The sequence below is a fragment of the Diabrotica virgifera genome, chromosome 4 (assembly GCF_917563875.1).
Source record: "Diabrotica virgifera virgifera chromosome 4, PGI_DIABVI_V3a".
Classification (NCBI taxonomy): domain Eukaryota; kingdom Metazoa; phylum Arthropoda; class Insecta; order Coleoptera; family Chrysomelidae; genus Diabrotica; species Diabrotica virgifera.
Window position 1 is genome coordinate 60,814,127 of NC_065446.1, and position 17,413 is coordinate 60,831,539.

The 17,413-nt window shown below is 32.4% G+C and overlaps 1 protein-coding gene across 3 annotated transcripts in view; it reads left to right on the forward strand.

The window, feature by feature from the left end:
- Positions 1–17,413, forward strand: part of LOC114337944 (probable chitinase 10) — an 83,223-nt gene that overhangs the window by 35,748 nt on the left and 30,062 nt on the right. For 2 of the 3 annotated variants that reach the window (XM_050649137.1, XM_050649138.1), the window contains 2 exons: positions 5,072–5,092; positions 16,967–17,236. In XM_050649137.1, coding sequence (XP_050505094.1) covers positions 5,072–5,092; positions 16,967–17,236 — 291 coding nt within the window. Of the gene's footprint in view, positions 1–3,324; positions 3,532–5,071; positions 5,093–16,966; positions 17,237–17,413 lie in introns of all 3 variants that reach the window. The other variant, XM_050649136.1, reaches the window with a different exon arrangement.

Genomic DNA, 17,413 nt, shown 5'->3' on the forward strand with positions numbered 1-17,413 from the left:
ATTTATTGTACAAAGTGAATTAACGTAATATTAACTTAAGGCAGGTATATTTACACATCATAATCATAACATTAGTATAAATAAACTAGTAACTAAATAACTGTTAATTAATAATTAAACATTGTAACCACTTAAAATTTTATCATTAATAGAAACAACTAAATGTTTTTCAATATTTTCGGTCTTAAAACTATGTCTTCGATCACTTAAAATTAATGTGTACATTGAAAACAAACGTTCGACATCGACAGATGTAATTGGAGCATACTTCAGAGCGGATAATAAATCTGGCATAATGTGGAATTCCTCGGAAAATATCCCTTTCAAAACTTTAGCAACATTAGATAAAAACGAAAAACCTTCATTCTTGTCGAAAACATATTTCATTTTTTTTTGAATTAATTGACCGTTACTTCCAGGTGCCGATTAATTTTCGTCTTTAAATTATCTAATAATTTTACTGACTCACATAAATGTATCTCTTGTTTTTCTAATTGTGGTAACTATTAATTTATAATTGTCATTGATATAAGCGAGTTCCTGTTTCAATTTGGGATTTTTAAAATTTTTTTTTTGCTTCTCGAGTGGCTTCGGAAATATCATCATCAAATTCTGACATAACTAATTCTATTTCATTGCAGTGTTCAAATTTAAAAAAACTGCTTCGAGCCAGGTTCCCCACCTTGTAATTACTGGTTTAGGTGGCAAAGGGACACCGGGAAGTCTTTCTTTATATATTTGCACCCTCAACGGAGCCTTTACAAAAACTTTTTTCATAAAATTTATAAAATTATTTACCAACGGAAACAGATTTCTTATTTCTTCAGCAATTCAATTTACCCCGTGGGCTACACAAGTGCAATGAATTAAATTAGGATAAAAAATCTTTAAATTAAAAGCAGCTTTTAACATATATGCCGCAGCATCTGAAAGCATTAAAACTATTTTATTCACTGATATAGGGTTGGGTAAAAAGGGGTTTGTTAAACTATCTTGTATAAATCGACTTATTGTTAAATTGTTTGTTTTTTCCAATTATTTAACGGCAACTAAATAAGGTTTTCTCGCAAAGTTTTCGTTCAAAATTCCAATCATTAAATTAGCTATATACCTGCCGCATACATCTGTCGTTTCATCCACGATAATATACAAAAAATTGCCCTCTAACTCCCGCTTAATTTTTGAAATACATTCCACATAACATTTTTCCACATTATGTTTTCTCAATGTAATCCCGTCCGGTAAGGATTTATTAAGATATTTTTCGAAAAAGCATTTAAAACTAGGCTTATAACCTTTATATAGGGGAATGTTGGATGCAATCATCATCTGGCATAAATCAAATTTAAATGCGTCTTCCTCCTTTTTTTTTGAACTGCTTAAACTATCCCGCAGAGATATTTGTGCTAACTTAGAGAAATTTAATTTTTCCAAATTACGTTTATGAAGTGGGGTTCCACAATGCTGGTCAATAAAGTAGTTTTTTCTACTTGAAATCTGAGAATTTCAAAAAAAAATAATTAGAATTCTAAAACCGCTTTAGAATTTAGTTATGTTGTGGGACGAGAAAAAAAGAGAAAAAATAAAACTTACCGATTTGCCGCATGGTTTACAAAATGCTCCATCTCCTTCTAGAGAAAGTTCCGAATAAGGTGCGATTCATAGCCTTATTTTAGATGTCATCTTTTCACACAAATGTCTAAAACGTTTCAAAACGTGTTCTTTGCTTTTCGGTATACGCAACAAAACTAAACTAGGATATAGCAATTTGTGACTAAACTCTGATACAGTAACCGACTGTACAACTGATAATAAACTAATAAAGCTTAGGGATTTCCAAATAGTTAACCCTCAAGTCTCGATCAGGTACATTTTCCTAGAAATCTGTTATATAAACAAACCATTGATATTTTATTATTGACCCAAAATTTTATTATAGAATGGTTTAGTAATAGAATAATATCATGGGTAGTACCATGAAATTTTAAAAAAGGCACAAATAGGCGGAATTTACGAAAAAAGGCAAAAAGTGCAAAAAACAATTATAATAGGCAAAATAGGCAAAAAAGGCATTTTGCCTATAATCCGAGCTTTAATCATAACCATCATTCAATTTATTTACCTCATCGTTTCTCCTGATAGTCCTGATTCTTCCTCTTGTACCGGGCCATATAATTTTCTCAGCATTTTTCTCTGGAATGTCCTGAGTTGGGTTTCATCATTTTTCGTCATTACCCAGGTTTCACAACCCTAGGTTACTACGAGTGTAATCAATGTTCTGTAGTTAGTCATTTTGGATTTTTTGACTAATAATTTGGATATCATCAATGTTTTATTTTTATTAGCATAATATGTACGATTCCCACTGGAAATACGTGCAGTAATTTTGCTACTTACGGAATTCTTCTGATTAATTTGTTTTCCCAGATATGTAAAGCCATCCATACGATCAATAGTATAGTTGTTTATTGTGATATTATCTTCATTCTCAGGTGTTCTTTTGTCGGTTATTAACTTCGTTTTTGCCTCATTTATTTTAATCTTTATTTTTCGTGCTTCAGGATCAATTGCTTAGAACGATTCCATTAGTCGCGTATTTTTTTTATTAACGATATCTATATCGTCTGCATGTGCAGTAATTTGTACTGTTTTGGTGTTTTTGTGACAGCTACATTGGTTTTTGTGATGGCTGTCTCAAGTACTAGGTTGGATAGCATGGCTGATAGAGCGTCTCCCTGTCTCAATTCCATGTTAATGTCAAACAGGGGAGTCAATTCTCCATCTAATCTGACTGCAGCTTTTGAACTTTGCAACGTCATTTTTATGAGGCTGATATATTTCTTAGGTACACATAGATTACGAAGGTCTTCCAGCTTTTTGTCTTTTTTCACACTATCAAAAGCTTGTTTAAAGTATATAATGCATAATATATAGTTCTATGTCGTATCCATAAGCTTTTTCTTGTATCGTTCTTAGTATGAAATTAACTATGTACTGTAGTTTCTCTATTTGGTCTTAAATCATTTTGATAATCGCCAATTATATTTTTGGAACATTCTAACAATTTTTGTAGAATATACCAGGAAGATTTTTTTATTATATTTAGCAGTGTAATTGGCCTATAATTCTGGCATTATTCTTATCTTCTTTTTTATAAATTGGCTGTACAAGGCTAACCGTCGATTCCTCTGGCATTAGCTCCTTGGTCCATATTAATGTTATTCTTTTAATACTAAGATATTTTAAAAACTGGTAATGTAAGCTTAATAATTTATAAGATTAAGAAATTTTAAAAATGTTATCACATCAAATTTTGACTTTCAGCTCCAGCCACCACAACTAGTGAACCTTTTCCATATACAACTCCTGAAATGATCTGTACTGATGACAACACCTATTTCCCTTACATTTTTGATTGCTCAAAGTACTACGAATGTTCCAACGGAATACCAGTTCTAATGGATTGCCCAGCAGGCGAGTTATGGAATATTATCATAAACAACTGCGATTGGCCCGATAATGTTGATTGCTGTAAGTATCCGTCTTTGTTTATCATCATCATAATTCCGTATGCATTCACTGCGGGACATATGTCTCCCTTAGCTGTTTCCATCTGTCTATGTCCTGTGTGGCTTGCATCCAGTTACTGATAACACGCTTCGTATCGTCGGATCATCTGGTTGATGGGCGTCCTTTGCTCAGTAGTGCTTCTTTCTGTGGCTTTCACTCGCCAATACATTTTTTTTATTGGTTGCCTAATAATCTGGCGACGTCTACTACCCAATTCCACTTTATGGACGCTATTATTTCGACAGCCTCTATTGTTTTTGTTCTACGACGTATTTCTTCCTTTGGGATATGGTTTCTCAGGGAGACACCCATCATCTAGCGCTCCGTAGCCCTTTGAGTTGCGCTAATCTTCTTCACTACCTTTTTTATGAGTGTTAGTATTTCTGCTTCATAAGTGAGTACAGGCAACACGCACGGATCAACGATATTCCTTTTCAGGCATATGGGTAAGTCCGACTTAAATACATAGTTCAACTTAACAAACGCTGCCCAGACTAATCCTATGCTAGGTGAGAGGGAGCTCACATATCTGGCTATCTCTGCCCAATCAAATTTCATGTCCCAAGTACCTATATATAAGATGCAGTCTGCTCAACATTCCTTCTATCAATAACAATGTTAAGATTTAGCACCAGATTAGTCATTATTTGCGTCTTGTTCATTTTAATCTTGAGTCCGACCTCTAAAGAAGCGTGACATAATTTGTTCAACATTATTACTGCATCCAACCGATCACCGATCCATACCATCGACTATAAGGACGATGTTACCTGCGAATCGCAAATGACTAAGCTTCTCTTCATTTATGTTGATACCGTATTCCTTTAGATCTGCCTTCTTACAAAAGTGTGTTCTAAAAGGGTCATTAATAGCTTTAGTGAGACGGTGTTTCCTTGTCGTACTCCTCGCTGTATACAGAATTTGTTTGTTTTTTGTTCAGATAGACTTACGCTAGCCGTTGCTTTTTGGTAGACATGTTTAATCATGTTAGTGTAGCGATAGTCTATTCAGCATTCTGTCAATGCTTTAAATTAAACATTTTCTGCTGCCTTATGGTATCAAATGCTTTCGTAGTCTACGAATATCAGAGCCAAGGGTTTGTTGTACTCTGCGAACTTCTCTATTAGGTTCTTTATACTAGTAAGTGGTCGTTAGTGCTATATCTCGATCCAAATCTAGCTTTTTGTGTAAGCAGATAGAAGTTTAACTATCCTTCAGTCTTTTTTGAAAATTTTTGTGGAAACTTTGTATATATAATATGTGTCTTAGCAAACTAATAGGGCGGTAGTTTTAGATCTGTTATGTCTCATTTCATCTGTAATAAAACAATGACTGCTTTGTTTCATTGAGACGGGGTGTCCTTTTTGGTAGATTTAACTAAAAATTTAAAATCTCTATTAATTTTTTTTAAGATTTATGGTTGCTGTAAATTTTTTTTCTATTTATATCAACCAATGTTGAAAATTTTCAAAACGTATTAACATTTTGTTTTATTTTTCAGCTTACGTTGTTACCACAAGTGGTAAGTTTTGGTAAAAATTTGTATTGTATTGTTGTAAAAAGCATTTACACAAATTAAGTAAATTATTTTGTTCCTTGTTCCAAATTAAAGGCCTGCAGCCTTCCTGCAGTAAGAATAGAGTGCAGGCACGCAGTGATGTCGCTTATATTAGCACAGTGGTATACTTCAACTATTTTTAATTGAAGGTGTTTCATTGGCAACATCGCACTTAAAACGAGTCACTAATATTTCTCTTGTCAGCTTTGCAGTGGCGTAACAAAATAATATTTTAATTATTTATTATTTATATAAACAGGTAGGTAAATAATTACGTAAAAGTTAAATCTAAGATCTATGTAATTATTAAATTATCATGTATGTTTTGACAGGTATTTTCTAGTTTCCCAACAAAATAAAGTAAATATTCTTCTGAATCTATTTCTTTGTGGCATCTTATGCAATTACGTACAGTATGATGCATGTTTGGAATAAATTCGTTATTTCGTAAGCCACCGACTTTAACCCGGCATTGGTCGCTAGGTAAATTGTTACGCGAGTGGTCGCGCTTGAGATTTTCTCTCACATATCCAACTTTTGCCTTTCTTTAGAAAATTTTATAAGAAGATGAGGTTTTATCAACGATAAAGCCATTTGCTTTAAAAAGACACGACGGTTTTCTGTTTTATTATTATTATCATTATATAAAATGTGACTATTGATGTCGCCAATATTTAACATTGAAAAATATATGGTAAGTGAAACTCTACAACTAACCCGTGAAACAGAATATAGGATTTTCATATCATCGACCACATCCACGGCGCCTTTTATTACATCACAAAAGGATATTATTTCAGGTTTTAAGAGGAAAAATAAAATTAATTTTTATAAACAGTTGGCGACGCCGGTGGTCGCTTGATGAGAGAATCTCTCACATGAAACGCACTGACTCAACAATATGGTGATACTAAGTAAACTGAGTCACTATCTGAGCGGACGAGTCTATTAGATTGTCGAGGGAGGATAGTTAGGAGACTAGAAAGAACTACAGCGCGTATATTTTCTCAGAAAAAAAGTTGTGCGCAATTTTCTGAAACCGTGAGAGAAAATCTCATATAGCGACCACTGGCGGGTTAAGGAAAATTCCTGAAACAGGTCGATTTTTACTTTTAAATTATGATTTTTGAGACATATATCGTACTAGTGACGTCATCCATTTGGGCGTGATGACATGATCGATCATTTTTTTAAATGACAATAGGGGTGGTGTGATAGTTACTTGAAAGGTTATTCAATTCTCTATTCAGCAATATAAACATTAACATAATTATTTATACAGGGTGTTCAAGAAATGTTTTTGAATTAAATTGGCTCAAAAAAGAAGAATGCATGGAATTTCTTTAATTTAAAATATATTGTATTGCTGTCAGAAGACAGAAAAAATGGTTTTTGATAAATAAACATTGCTTTTCGCTTAATTTTAATGTTCGAGCTGCCACCCATCTGCCCCTTGACAGTTTAAACATTATTTAATTTAAGCGAAAAACAATGTTTATTTGTAAAATAAACAACATTTTTCTATTTTCTGAAAGCATTAGAATGTTTTTGAATTAAATAAATTACACACATTCTTCTTTTTGCGTCGATTAATTTATTAAAAATAATTTTTCTTAGACACACTGTATGAGTAATTATATCAATGTTTGTATTACTGAATAGATAATTGAATAACCCTTCAAATGAGCTAGTACACGACTCCCATTCTCATTTAAAAAATTCATCGATTACGTCATCACGCTCAAATGGATGACGTCATTAGTATGATATAAATCATAATTCAAAAATAAAAGTCTGTCTCAGGATTTATCCTGAATGTCGCTGGAACACGAACGAACGAATTTATTCCAATCATTTGCACCATACTGTATCCAATATTAATGATTATACACTATTTTACTTGGAAAATAAGCCACAATAAGTTGAAAAAACAATTCATTTGACGTTTCGACTTTCACTTCTGAAAGTGATAGGTACCTATTAATATTTTGTATTTTGATAACGATTTCCGAAGTGGAAGTCAAAACGTCAAATAAATTGAATTTTCAACTTAAAGTGTGGCTTATTTTCGAAGTAAAATAGTAAATAAAGTAAAATTTTATTAATAGGGAGTACCTATCTATACAGTATTTCAAGGTCAGTTTTCACTTCAAATTATCATTATGATGTGTGTTTATAATAAGTATTGAGTTTCATTTACTATCCTTGATCTTTGGGAACCGCCTGAATGTTATTTTGCAGATATTAAAACGTGAAAGAATAATGGCAAATGGCACCAACAAAAAGCAATGTTTGGTTTCATTTTAATGAACTAAGAACAAACTCACTGCAATTTTTGCTCCAAAGTTTTAAAAAGATCAGAAAATATTTCCAATTTACACGCCTATTAAAAATAAAAGCATGGTGGAGTTTTTTTTTAGTCAAGTAAACGAAAGAAAAAACGAGAATACGAACAAGAGTGAAGACAATGAATCGAAGATTAAGATTTACTAAATAAATCTACTTTAAAATGTACATATAATATATTATGTCTGAATTGTCAATATTAATGAGTGAGATAAAATTAAATTATTAGAGAAGAATTTTTTACCAAGCATCAAAAACAAAATTTGATTAAATTATTAAAGTTTTGTATTTTGGAAATAAGGGAAATGGTTAAAGTTGGAAATTGAAATGTCAAATACGTTTAATTTAAAACTTAAATTGTGGCTTGATACCATGTCACAAGAAAAAAAGACCCCACGTCTACGTCCATGCAGATAAGGACACCTGTTTACGAGTAAAATATTTCTTGGATTCTCACCCTTCCTTGGACGTAAATATATAGACCAGCGAAGTATTGATAAGGTTACCAATGATTCACAGTGTTCAAGGAATTTGTTCAACTTAGTCGCTCGTAAATATGACCCATAGACCGGAGATATATTGTTACCGAGGCAAATTTTATGAAATCATCTTCCTTTTTCCCTTATGCACATTGGCAAGGCATACCCAATAAAAATGCCTCCGGTATAAATTTAGTTTTAAAGATTAATATTGTTGCCGATAGTTCTCAGCTCAATTTGTAGATGAGTCGCCTTCAATTAAAAATGGTTGGACTATAGGTCCGTGGAAGTTTGGCGATAGACTGAGAAATCAGGACCGTCCGCGCTTCGTTTCAAAACTTAGATCGAAAACGTTAAATCTTTACTTATTAATTTAACTGAGTCAAATAAACAAAAAAAAACAAAATAATTCTATAAAAAATGCCTGTATGCATAAAATATCTAATACCGCGTAAAGTACTTATACATATTATATACAAAAATGCCAGTAGTTTACCCTATATGACACGTTAAATATATATACATACAATACACAAGAAGATCATAACTAAAATGTATCTACTGTACGTACAGTATTAAAAAAAACAAATGAGCATTAAATCTGAGATAATTTTCGTTAATTAATACTAATCGCAATTATCCCACTGCTCTTTAGATACCCGTTGGTAAGCTTCTTTTATCAGCCGTTCTATTACAATTTTGTTCTAGGAACTCGACGTTGTTTGAAGCCACATATCTTTTCACTTGACCAAGACTCATCGGTATAAACAAGGTTTACATTATCCTTCTTCCTGTATGATTTTATTTGTCTGAGGTACTTGTGTCTCCAGGATATCGCACACCTAGTTCAATATTGCCACAAGTGCAAAACACAATATTCTCGAGAAATGAGCAAAATGTTCTGTAGCAAACGCGTTATGCCTTGTAAATAATTTATTTTGAGAGTGACTGGCTTCAAAATTACAATTTAGGTAGCAAATTATACACTTACTGGCTGGATCTTATTACAATTTATTAAAAATAAAACGTTATTAGTGTTTTGATAGTTATGGCGATATTGCATTCTAAAGAAAGTCATTTATAAAACAATACTTAGGAGATACGGCGGCAATATAATTAAAAAATCAATTGATTTTTGCAGTTGTGGCCGTATTGAATTATACCGGTTGTATTGTGGCAGTGTATATTATCGCCACATCTCTCTTGATTTTTGCAGTTGTGGCCGTATTGAACGCATTGAATTACATCGGCTGTATTGTGGCAGTGTATATTATCGCCACATCTCCCAGTTATGGCCGTATTGCATTTTCAAAACCTCCAAAAACCCTACAATGAAATACCGAAATAACTTACTTTATACTTATCCAAAACAATATTTTAGTTCAGGCTGTATTGCATTAGATGGGCCATTATACATATAGGCAATATTTTATACAGCCTTAACACAAAATTCGAATTTTTTGCAGTTGTGGCACAATTGAACTAGGTGTGCGATATATCTTTTCTTTCCATCATTATCGAATCTCGCCCTCTTTTACCATATCCAAACCCATGTCATTTAGTAGCATACGAAATGTGGTTTTTGGAAAAGCTGGTAGGTCCTCATCATCCTTCACTCTGTTCATTATCCTGTCGATGGTATGTTTTAAAAAGAAAATCAGGGACAATTTTCCTTATTCTAGATTTCACTCACTCATCGTAAGTATTCTCACGTAAATTGGATTGGGAACTGTTTTTCTTCCTTTTTTGTACCGGTTTCAGTTTGCCTTGCTGGGCCTCTTTGCGGATGTCATAAATTTTGCAAACACTCACACCGCATATTTTCGAAACTTTTTCCATAGTAATAGTCAAGCTGTTGGCTGTTACCATTTTTTAAGTTCAGATGATAGTTCAATACATTTAACACGACACGTTTTACTTGGACACTAAGCGCTATTTCACATTATAAGAATTTTGATCTTGCGATGGTTAAAATCTACTTAGTGGCTCGAGCAATCATATGAAATCTTTCTCCCTTCTCCGAACGTTTCAAGCGGTGAAGGGAGAAATATTCCATATGATTGCTTAAGCCACTATGTAGATTTTAATAATCTCACTATCAAAATTTTTATAATGTGAACAAGCGCTAAGAGTCATACCTTGTTTGAAATTAAGAGGAAATAGTAGCGATCAACAGGTAGCAACAAACGCGTTCCAAGATTGCGGCTCTAATTTTGAATATTTTGTCGAGATATTTGGCACACATATTCTTATTTATAATAAAGAATGGCGGTACAGAGCCCAATTTCAGAAATATGTTAGTATGTGGAAATTACTATACAACTAAATAAAACATTGAAAAAAGGAGCCTGTACCGCCATTAAGAAAGACAAAAAAATACACTTTCTTCAAATAAACTTTTTTATCCCATGCCTAGATTTTGTGGAATCTTGGAACTACTAAAAATCGATTTTTTTATAACAAGAAATCGAACGTTACTGACTTGGCAACATTTCGCGCCTATGTGTATAAAAATTATTGTTTTTGATAGTATAAACGTCACTGTTAGTGTCGAATTATCGACGCACTGTTGCCTCACTTTTGAAAGTTCGCAGAACTTTCGCAATAGTGGACCGCGTTTGTTCCCACCTGTTGATCGCTACTGTATCACCTTAACGGCAGATACTGGCAACGGCTCCATGAGGTAGGTACTTTCATCCGCTTGCGAAAATCAAATAGAACTGAGCTTTCAGAGTTTTTGCCAACAAGTTTTTAGTCTAATGGCCAGTACCCAAATTTACAAAGAAATATGTTTTTTTTTTGCGTGGACAATGGGGATTAAGACTGATTCGGTTCTCCTTATGATTTTATAATGATCTTTATTTCCCAAAGAATGTGTTTACAATAATAGTCCAGGGCCCATCTGTTTTGAGATGGACGTTGAGAGGTGACTCAAATTTTTTTGCAGAAATTGCTTGAAAATAACTTAAATATTAATATTTGAGTTATCCTCCCTCTCAAAAAGGTCCGAAACATTGTTTAAATAATCAAGATGTCAAAAAATGAAGTAAAAATTCGATTTTTTTCTTCGTTTTTGATTATATCTTTAAAAGTATTCATTTCCGAGAAAAGGTGTACTGACATAAAAGTTGAGTAATTTTTCCTACAATATAGAATTGGTTAAAAATTTAAAAAATAGTCACCCTTGTTACGAAATAGCAATAATTGCGAAAAAAAAAACATACAAAAACAAGTATTCGCATTTTACGTTTTTCAACCATTTATATTACACTTAGGACCTCAATATTGTACCCAGAAAAACTTTATGATATAGTAAAACAGTACTGTAAATTTCATTAAGATGGATTCAATAGATTTTGCAAAATAAATTTTGCAATCCAGCTTTCGCAATAAAAATTAATTTTTTCAAAATGTTACAAGACTGAAAATAAAGCAGTTAGCAAGTTGAAATTTTTTTTGCGTATAGAAGTGTACGGTGCCTTTCATTTTCAATTTGCAAAATTAAAATAGATTAACTATCAAGGCGTCAGGATTTTTTTAAATTAACATTAATTATTGGTGCTACGCGCAGGACAGCGGTGTTCAATTCACACAAGTTAATTTCCACCAAAATTTCTTCCAATCTTTATCTAATATATTATTTTCTTACTCTATATTTTGTTGTATTTTAATATTTTAATTCCACAAAAATCAAACTAATTCTATTATTGTTTGTGAAATATTGTTTAAACAATTGCATATGTTTAAAAATAATAAACTTTTATTCTCTAAGTTAAAATATATGAACAAAGAAAATTTTTGCTAAAAAATGTGTTATTTCAAAGGATAGAGTGTGTGTTTTTATTTTGCAATAAACAAATTTATTTATTTATATCGAAATGTAGTAAAAATTAAAATGTATCAATCATTATCAAAGGTCATTGGAATGCCCAATTAGAGCAAACTATCCGCTGTCCTGCGCGCATAACCAATAATTAATGTTTACTTAAAAAAATTCGTGACGCCGTGGTAGTTAATCGATTTTAATTTTGAAAATTGCAAATGAATGGTACAGTACACTTCTATATGCAAAAAAATTCACCTTGCTATCTGCTTTAGTTTCAGTCCTGTAACATTTTGAAAAAATGAATTTTTTTTACGAAAGCTGGATTGCAAAATTTATTTTGCAAAATCTGTTGAACCGATCTTAATGAAATTTACAGTATTGTTTTACTGTATTATAAAGTTTTTCTGGGTAAACCATGAAGGTGCTAAGTGTAGCATAAATGGTTGAAAAACGTAAAATGCGAATACTTGTTTTTGTATGGTTTTTTCGCAATTATTGCTATTTTGCAACAAGGGTGACTATTTTTTAAATATTTAACCAATTCTATATTGTAGCAAATTTAATTATACAACTTTTATGTTAATCCAACTTTTCTCGAAAATGAATACTTTTAAAGTTATAATCAAAAAACGAAGAAAAAAATCGAATTTTTCCTTCATTTTTTGACATTTTGATTATTTAAACAATGTTCTGGACCTTTTTGAGAGGGAGGATAACTCAAATATTATTATTTGAGTTATTTTCAAGTAATTTCTGCAAATAAATTTGAGTCACCTCTCAACGTCCAAATGTACCAATATTTTTACAGATGCGCCCTGGTCTATAAAAGCTATTGAAAATTAATAAATATAGATAAGCTACCGACAATGAGTTTTTGATATATTTTACTTGTTTGATAGTATTTTTCTTCATGTTATCAGTTAGTTCGACAATGTAACTCTCTTATTTATACATCGATGACTGAATCATGCTCTAATTGAAACATTAATGATAGTCTTTTATACAACCGTAGGCAATAGGGAACTTGCATAAATTCTTAAATATTAAAATGATATTAAAAAACATAAGGTAACATGATCTTAAAACGCTTGCATTCGAAAAAAACAAATATTTTTAACCCATACCCTAATTACCCGTACGCTATAAAATTCAAATATCTTAAGAGGCTCTTGAACGTCCTTCTATTGGTCCGACGTCATGGGCCACGGGCTAGCAGTCGGAAACAACGCGATTGGGGTAGGTATCACGGGTATATTACATTTTAATCGTCTTTAATGGAAAATTCCTAGGTATTATTTATGTTCATCTTATATATTGTAATAAGTAGTTCCCCAATCAGCTTAGTTTTAAACTGAAATTGATAAAGTTGAGTGCTACTTTGTAAAGAGTTTAAAACACATAATATGACGGACGAGGGTAAGTCTGACAACTTACCTACCGTTGATGTCTTCATGGTGGCAACTTTTATAAAAAGTAGTGAAAGCTATTCTATTGGAGAAATGCGAGGTGTCAAGGCAAGTAAGAGTTATTAATAAGCATGTTTAAACCTTATAACAATAGTTTGGTACCATTACATTATAGTATACGGTTTATCCCGTGGGTTTGATCTACCTACCTCTAATCGAAGGATTTCGTATATCCTGGAAAAGATTACGGTTTAATTTGCATTATAATAAAGATTATATTTTATTGTAATGTTTATTAGTACCTACTAATTACTACCTCTCATTATTGAGTTCAAAGCCTTCTGAGAAAAGATTATGGTGATTAGCAGACGTACCGATAGAACGTGTACATAGCCAACAAAATCTTTCTTTACAAAGTTAATAATACGCATAAATAAGAAGAATCATTATTGTAATTTTACAAGTTAATATCTTTATCGTCTCAGCTTATACTTACACCGCATCCCTCGGTAGACCGCAAGCTATAGTAGAAACCCGACTGTAGACCGCATACTATAGTAGCACCAATACTTTTTAGTTACTCTTACTTTTATTACTAAAATTTTTGTTTATTTTTAAGTTACTTGTTTCTTCTTTGTTCTTCAACACAAGAAACGACAAAAGTAATTTCATAAAAAAAACTTTTTGATACATGTCAACAGAGATAAAATGTTAATGTTTTGCCTGTCACAGAAAAAATCATTTTTGCCACAGAGTAAAACAAGATATTTCAACTATGTATATTATTTATCTATGGGCAAACTGCATTAAATGCAATAGCCCACCGAACGAGCAAACGATACGAGTGGCCTATGACGTCAGACCCCAGCTCTCGCTTTTAAAGTTGTTTGAAACGGAAATTTTAGGCGCGTAACTTTGATCAGATGTTATACGTACACTATTCATTGTTAAGACGTAATATTTTGAATATAACATTTTAAAACATAAATTAACAATTTTATGCAAAAAATTTTTTTAGTGCAAGTTCCCTATTATGTTGTGTTCGCTTATATTCCAGTGCTATGATTCTTAAATCCGGTCCTGACGCGCCGCTCGGGGCAAACCGTCAACGTGGTCGGCCGTTCTTCCTTAAGGGCCGGTTTTTCAGTGTTTGGTTAACCTATTTATTTTTTGGTCCCCGAAATATTTACGGTTAATCAGTTTTTCAGTACTAGGTTAGAGATTAAACCCGGTTAAGTTAACCAAGATTTTAACCGATACTAGTTAGATGGTTTAACTCCGAATTTTGTGGTTACGCTTGCGCATGTGTACAGTGAATGCATCAGAATCGAATTTAGAATGTCTATTTTGAAGAGAATAGTTAGGTTATGTTATTTTGTTTTTATCGCGGGAAGTATTCTTCCTTATTATTATAAGGAAATTATATATTATTATCGAAATTATAAATTATTATCGTTATTATAATAGGAAGGAATTATAAGGAAATATATTTTTATAACTGTAACAGATACCTACCAATGTTTACACATACTGTAACAGGATTTAATGCATGATTCTTACTAATATTTTTAAAAGATAATTATCAATTTGTCTATACAGCAAAATAATTATATACGAAACATTTGGACTTCTTATTTCCTGGCTAATAAGTTTCAATAGCGATATCACTTGCCAAAAAATGTCTAAATCGTTCCAGTAATTCGGGAATACGTAAATTCGTTCCCAAGAACGATTACGCCCAAAATAACGAGTAAATTGGGTCCCAAACTTTGTTTCTACCTGACACTGCATATGTAAATTTGTTTGACAAGAAAATACCATAATTTCATCGGTTGAATCTTTAAAGAGTAAAAAATTTTCACCTTTAGATGTCTGAATGTTCATGTTCGCCAGATTATCAAATGTTTGTCCAATACTAGTCGGCAATGTTGGAAGCAGTTTTCGTCGGGCGTTGTAGAGATTCCTCCTTATCAATGCAAGGTCCGTTGTTTTACTCGCTGCAGGCAGGTCATTTTGAAGCTCCTTCCGAATGATTTTTTTTAAGGCTTTTCGGATAAATCGTCAGTCGCCTTCCTCTGGCAAGAACCACTTTTAGTTTGGCGCTGTAATTGTTCCACATTTGCACTGTGACAATGCTCCTGTACATGCTTTGTTATAGTTAAATTTTGCACATCGCCTAAAGTAAGCACATATGATTTATATTTACTTTTGTTAGTACAAATCCACCGTTTTTCCCCACTTTCAAGCTTTTTTGAAAACTATCCTTACAATTGTTATTTATAACTGCTTTAAGATCCATCGCAAATTGAAAATATTCTTTGAACCTTCGGATGACCAAGCGTGGGAAATTGTGACCCCAGCGTATGTTTTTCTTTAATAAATTCAAAAGTATTTTCAATTTTTAACTCATTATTTTTTTATTTGACTTTAATATCATTTTAGATATCCTCATATTTTGAAATAAAAAAAATTCCCTATATTTTACGAATAAAAAATATATTTTGAAGTTGATGTTCAGTAAAATACCGTCTATTATGTGTAATTCCAAGTAGTTTTACGCTAATGACGTCGACTTTGCAAAGTAACAAGACACTTACTCAACATACAAACTACACATGACACTAATACTCATGTTGTGACTGGCTGAATGACATAAAGTCCATGCCATAAAAATAAAAAAAAATAAAAAAATAAAAAAAACTTCATTTTTTTGTTAATTGTCATTTTTGACATTTTTGACCTGGGGTCATTTTTCCCCCCGTTGGTCATCCGTGTAACAAAAAAAGGTTGGTCATCGGAAGGTTAAACAACACACACCCAAAACGCTGATTAGGTCAATTCGAATTCACATCAGAAATGAATTAAAATAGGAAATGTTGCATATTTATGGGAGGCAAAAATGTCCACCATATGGGAATTTCCCCCCGTAATAATCCTAATTACTTCTTTCTACGAAATCGAAGCAGCCAAATATTGTAAAACCCTTAGCAATTAAGATGGTTGGGACCCATTGTGTACTCATTGAGAAAAGGGTAGAAAGTTTTTAATTTAATCTGCAACCTGCCAAGACACAATTTACAATCACCCAGTAATTGTAATGGTCTCTTTTGTTATGAAACCGAGGTAGATGTTATGAACAATGAACTAAATAAAGACTTCGAACTTGATATTGCATTAAACATTTTTTTTAATTTGGTTATGAAATTGTTTCTATTTATTTTTCTGTCAAATTGATCATTATTTCTCGAATTGCACATGCGCAAGCACAATAACTGCAGCCAACAGAAGAAAATAAGTGGTTAACTAACCGAGATTTTGTTAACTTGGTATAAAGCACTGAAAAACGTCAGGAGGGTTAAAATATTGGTTAAAATATAAACTAGGTTAGCTAACCAAAATTTTAACCTCTCGCTGAAAAACCGGGCCTAGGAAATACATTGCCCTATGCTACGTGAACTACATTCTAAAGGCTGATTTATGTTACACGTAGACGGCACGGCGCACAGAACAAGAGAAATCGCACGTCCTCGGCAATTCCCGGTCTCACCCCGTTCCGTCGTAAGATAAATCAGCCAATGCTTTTCATATCGCGCGATATTTCAACGTGCCCTCTCCCGTTCACGTCCCCGTTGTAAAATAAATCCGGCTTAACTGTGGCTTCTACTATATACTTACAGTAATTAAACATATAGAACATATAAATTTATACTTTGTTGAAAAACTTCATTGTCAACTTCGAGTTAAAACTAAACAAAGAGTAATTTTTAAATTTTCACTTTAGCAAAACCTACATCTGCTGCCCCAGATACTTCCACCTCAGCTACGCAAAGCACTCCTTCACAAGTTCCCACGGAATCAACTGCTGCCCCTGGACCATACACAACACCAGATCTCATATGTACAGATGAAAATAATTATTTTCCTTACATTTATGATTGCTCAAAATACTACGAATGTTCCAACGGAGTACCAGTTTTAATGGATTGTCCAAAAGGAGAATTTTGGAATATTAAACTGAATAACTGCGATTGGCCTCAAAATGTTGATTGTTGTAAGTAAAATATTTACATTAATCATTAATGTTGTTCTGAAGCTATTTCCTTGTGGCATTTTTATAATTAAGTACTTTCTATGGGAAATAATCCACAATTTTACTAAAAAATGAATTTATTAACGTTTCGAAGCCCAAATCGGGTTTCGTTGTCAAAATACAAAATACTATTAAAAT